The 3,511-nt window shown below is 39.5% G+C and overlaps 1 protein-coding gene across 2 annotated transcripts; it reads right to left on the bottom strand.

Moving 5' to 3' along the window:
* Positions 1-1,464: 1,464 nt before the first annotated feature.
* Positions 1,465-2,595, bottom strand: ACTBL2 (actin beta like 2). Of its 2 annotated transcripts, XM_047876398.1 has the most exons (2): positions 2,467-2,595; positions 1,465-2,340 (listed from the first exon to the last, which is right to left on the bottom strand). In XM_047876398.1, exons 1-2 carry the CDS (start codon positions 2,593-2,595, stop codon positions 1,465-1,467), a joined length of 1,005 nt encoding a protein of 334 aa, XP_047732354.1. The 2 variants fall into 2 exon arrangements, with proteins under 2 accessions (XP_047732354.1, XP_047732347.1); XM_047876391.1 differs by having other exon boundaries at positions 1,465-2,595.
* Between the last annotated feature and the right edge of the window lie 916 nt (positions 2,596-3,511).

The following is a 3,511-nucleotide window of genomic DNA, read 5'->3' on the forward strand; positions in this document are numbered from 1 at the left end:
TTTGAAGACTAATTTTGGTTAAATGCATTTTTAAAAATTAAGTTGTCAGATAAAGAAAATAAGGAACAAGCAAATTCTTTGAAAAGTTTTGTCTCAAGAAAAAAATGCTTAAAGACTCCAGAGTAGACTTTTAAAACACAAGTATAAGCTTCTCAATTAAAAGGAAAAAAGAAGATATTAATCTTCCCTGAGAATGTGATGATGCCTTAGTAAGTATTGCCCAAAAATATTTTTTTTTCAGAAAAAAACCCCTGAGAGATACAAATAACTCTGATATTCAGATAATCAGACATCACAGACTTGATTGAAATAAATATGCTAGTCCTTAAAATTTATTGACAATCATCATTGGGTTCATTAAAAATTTTCAGAAATTGTAGGAAGATACAGTAGTATTTTCTAAGATGTTAGTATCTTAGAGACAGTCTAAGAATGAAGAAGTATTGCTAGTTACTGGACATAATAAAGCAGAATTATTCTAATTATTTCCTAGAATAAAATTGGAATTACTCTGTTTGTACTAGAATTTATAATTTACTAAGAAGCTGCAGCTATGGTTTCCTGACAGTAAAATCCTTGATTAGAGAAATATACAAAATTATGGCCTATGGAAATTATTCAAGATATGTTATTATGCTAAGAAATAAAAATAACATTATCCTTGTCAAACCATAGCAGGATGACATTAATTTGATACTATATTTCTATTTTAAAAGTTAGGCAAGTAGAATGAAATTCAATAGGTTAGACATTAAAATATGTATTTAACAAGCAGAACTCCACTCTGAGCTGAAAGTTTAGTTGATTTATAAACAACATTAATGGAATATTGGCTGTTTCATTATGCTTATTTAATAAGGGAAACAATTAAAATATGTAGCTCCTAAAACAGTGGCTATTGGGGAGTTAAGAAATTCCCATTTAGACAGCCAGATTTAGTGTATTTTAAGATATAATATTTCCCTGGTGCTTATGTACATATGGACAATATTGATCCATATAATTCATTATCTCTATACAAAGTAGAAAAGCAAAACAAAAATACTAATAAGACATGTTTGCTAACATGCACATTTTTATAGCGTTACATGGCCAGCCTGTTGTTGAATATTTAAAGCATAAACTAGTTTCTAAGGCTTGGTAATGCTAATTATCCATTCTGAAAGGAAATTTCTCATAATTTTACTCCTTGTCGCTCATTTTCACCTAAGCATGTCAATATTTCTTCGAACCCTATAGGTAAAGAGAATAGAATACAGTATTAGAATTCTCCTTCAGTTCATAAAGGCCAAGATGTGGTTAGCTGGGCAGGAGCCCACAATACTTTGATGCAGATGAGTTTGCTGGCTCTACACTAGCAAGAGCAGAGTGTTTACCTTTACTCAAAGGAAAGTGGATAAAAGCAGTACCATCACTGTGACCCAGAGAAGGGAAAAATGTAAACCTACTAGCATGGAAGACCATTCAGAAACATTTTCTATGAACTATGGGAGGACCAGCCTCATCATATTCCTGCTTACTGATCCACATTTGCTGGAATGTAGACAGGCTGGCCAGAATGGAACCCCCAATCCAAACGGAATACTTCCTCTCTGGGGGAGCTATGATCTTGATTTTCATTGTGCTAGGTGCCAGGGTTACGATTTCCTTCTGCATTCGGTCAGCAATGCCAGGGTACATTGTGCTGCCTCCAGACAAGACAGTGTTGGCATATAGATCCTTGCGAATATCCACATCACACTTCATGATAGAATTGAAGGTTGTCTCATGGATCCCACTGGACTCAATGCCCAAAAAGGAAGGCTGGAAAATGGATTCAGGGCATCGAAAACGTTCGTTCCCAATGGTGATCACTTGCCCATCAGGAAGCTCATAGCTTCTTTCCAGTGAGGAGGATGCAGAAGCACTGACCATCTCTTGCTCAAAGTCCAGGGCCACATAGCACAGTTTCTCTTTGACATCACGGACAATCTCCCGCTCGGCTGTGGTGGTGAAGTTGTAGCCTCGTTCAGTCAGAATCTTCATGAGGTAGTCAGTCAGGTCTCTGCCAGCCAGATCTAGACGTAGAATGGCATGAGGTAGGGCATAACCTTCATAGATGGGCACGGTGTGAGTAACTCCATCACCAGAATCCATCACGATGCCTGTGGTTCTCCCCGAGGCATAGAGAGACAGCACAGCCTGGATAGCTACATACATGGCTGGTGTATTGAAGGCCTCAAACATGATCTGAGTCATCTTTTCCCGGTTGATCTTGGGGTTGAGGGGTGCCTCGGTGAGGAGGATGGGATGCTCATCTGGTGCCACACGGAGCTCGTTGTAGAAAGTGTGGTGCCAGATCTTCTCCATATCGTCCCAGTTGGTGACTACTCCATGCTCAATGGGATACTTCAGGGTCAGGATGCCTCTCTTGCTCTGAGCCTCATCCCCCACATAGCAGTCCTTCTGACCCATGCCTACCATGACCCCCTGGTGCCGGGGGCGCCCTACCATGGAGGGGAAGACAGCCCGGGGGGCATCATCACCACCAAAACCTGCCTTGCACATCCCTGACCCATTATCTACCACCAAGGCAGACAGCTCATCATCAGTCATGGTGCTGGCTGGAATCTTCCAAAGAAGTGAGCAGAAGTTAAATATAGAGTAGATAGCAGATTACGGTGTGCAAGGGAGAGGATGAACAGGCCGAAACACTCTGGAGAGGGGATCCTGTGCTGTGATGACAGGTATTTAAAGGTGCACGCTGGCCCCACCCATGTCTTATCCCACCAGTTCCCAGCATTTCTGCGTGGGGTTGCCTTTGAGGTATTAATAATGATGATGGTGATTATATAAATCATTAGGAGACCTTATTTCATACCGAGAAAATTGACTATCAAGTGGCCAAATCTGAGGTTACTGTAATTAGGCAACCCACACATGGTTGTCAGTGTGCTTTGGCTCAGTCTCTAGATAACTATGATGATGCAATGGGGGATATAAAAACAAGATGAAAGAAAGCTAGTGTGAGGTATGGGTAACATGGCTGGAAGGACCAATCCCTCCTCACTTTACTCTCTGGGTCCATTTTCTCCACAGTAGCTTTAACTTTTCATTCTTAATATATTGTTCTTATGAGGAGCCGAACTCCGAAAACTTCACTTTTTCAAGATTTTCTTTCCCATTTTGGTCCTAATCCCATAGGATGTTCATCATGATGGAAATTATTTTAATGGATGAAAATAATGAATGGCCAAGTGTGGCCTGACAGCTGTAATTTTAATGCATTTGCATTGTGCACAATTTAGGGATTTTTAATAGACTTCTAACCCATTGGAAGACAGCTAGAAACAGTAAAGTGATCAATAAAGTAAATCATTATATATTTTCTTTCTTGATATAAATTTCGAACAACCAAATTAAATTAGGAATTTACTATGCCCAGACATTGTTCAGGAACTAGATTATTGGGTCCACGTTGACTGCACAGAGGCTCAATGTCCATCTTGCATGATTTATTAAGTAAAATGTG

Source organism: Prionailurus viverrinus, chromosome A1, assembly GCF_022837055.1.
Source record: "Prionailurus viverrinus isolate Anna chromosome A1, UM_Priviv_1.0, whole genome shotgun sequence".
Lineage (NCBI taxonomy): Eukaryota > Metazoa > Chordata > Mammalia > Carnivora > Felidae > Prionailurus > Prionailurus viverrinus.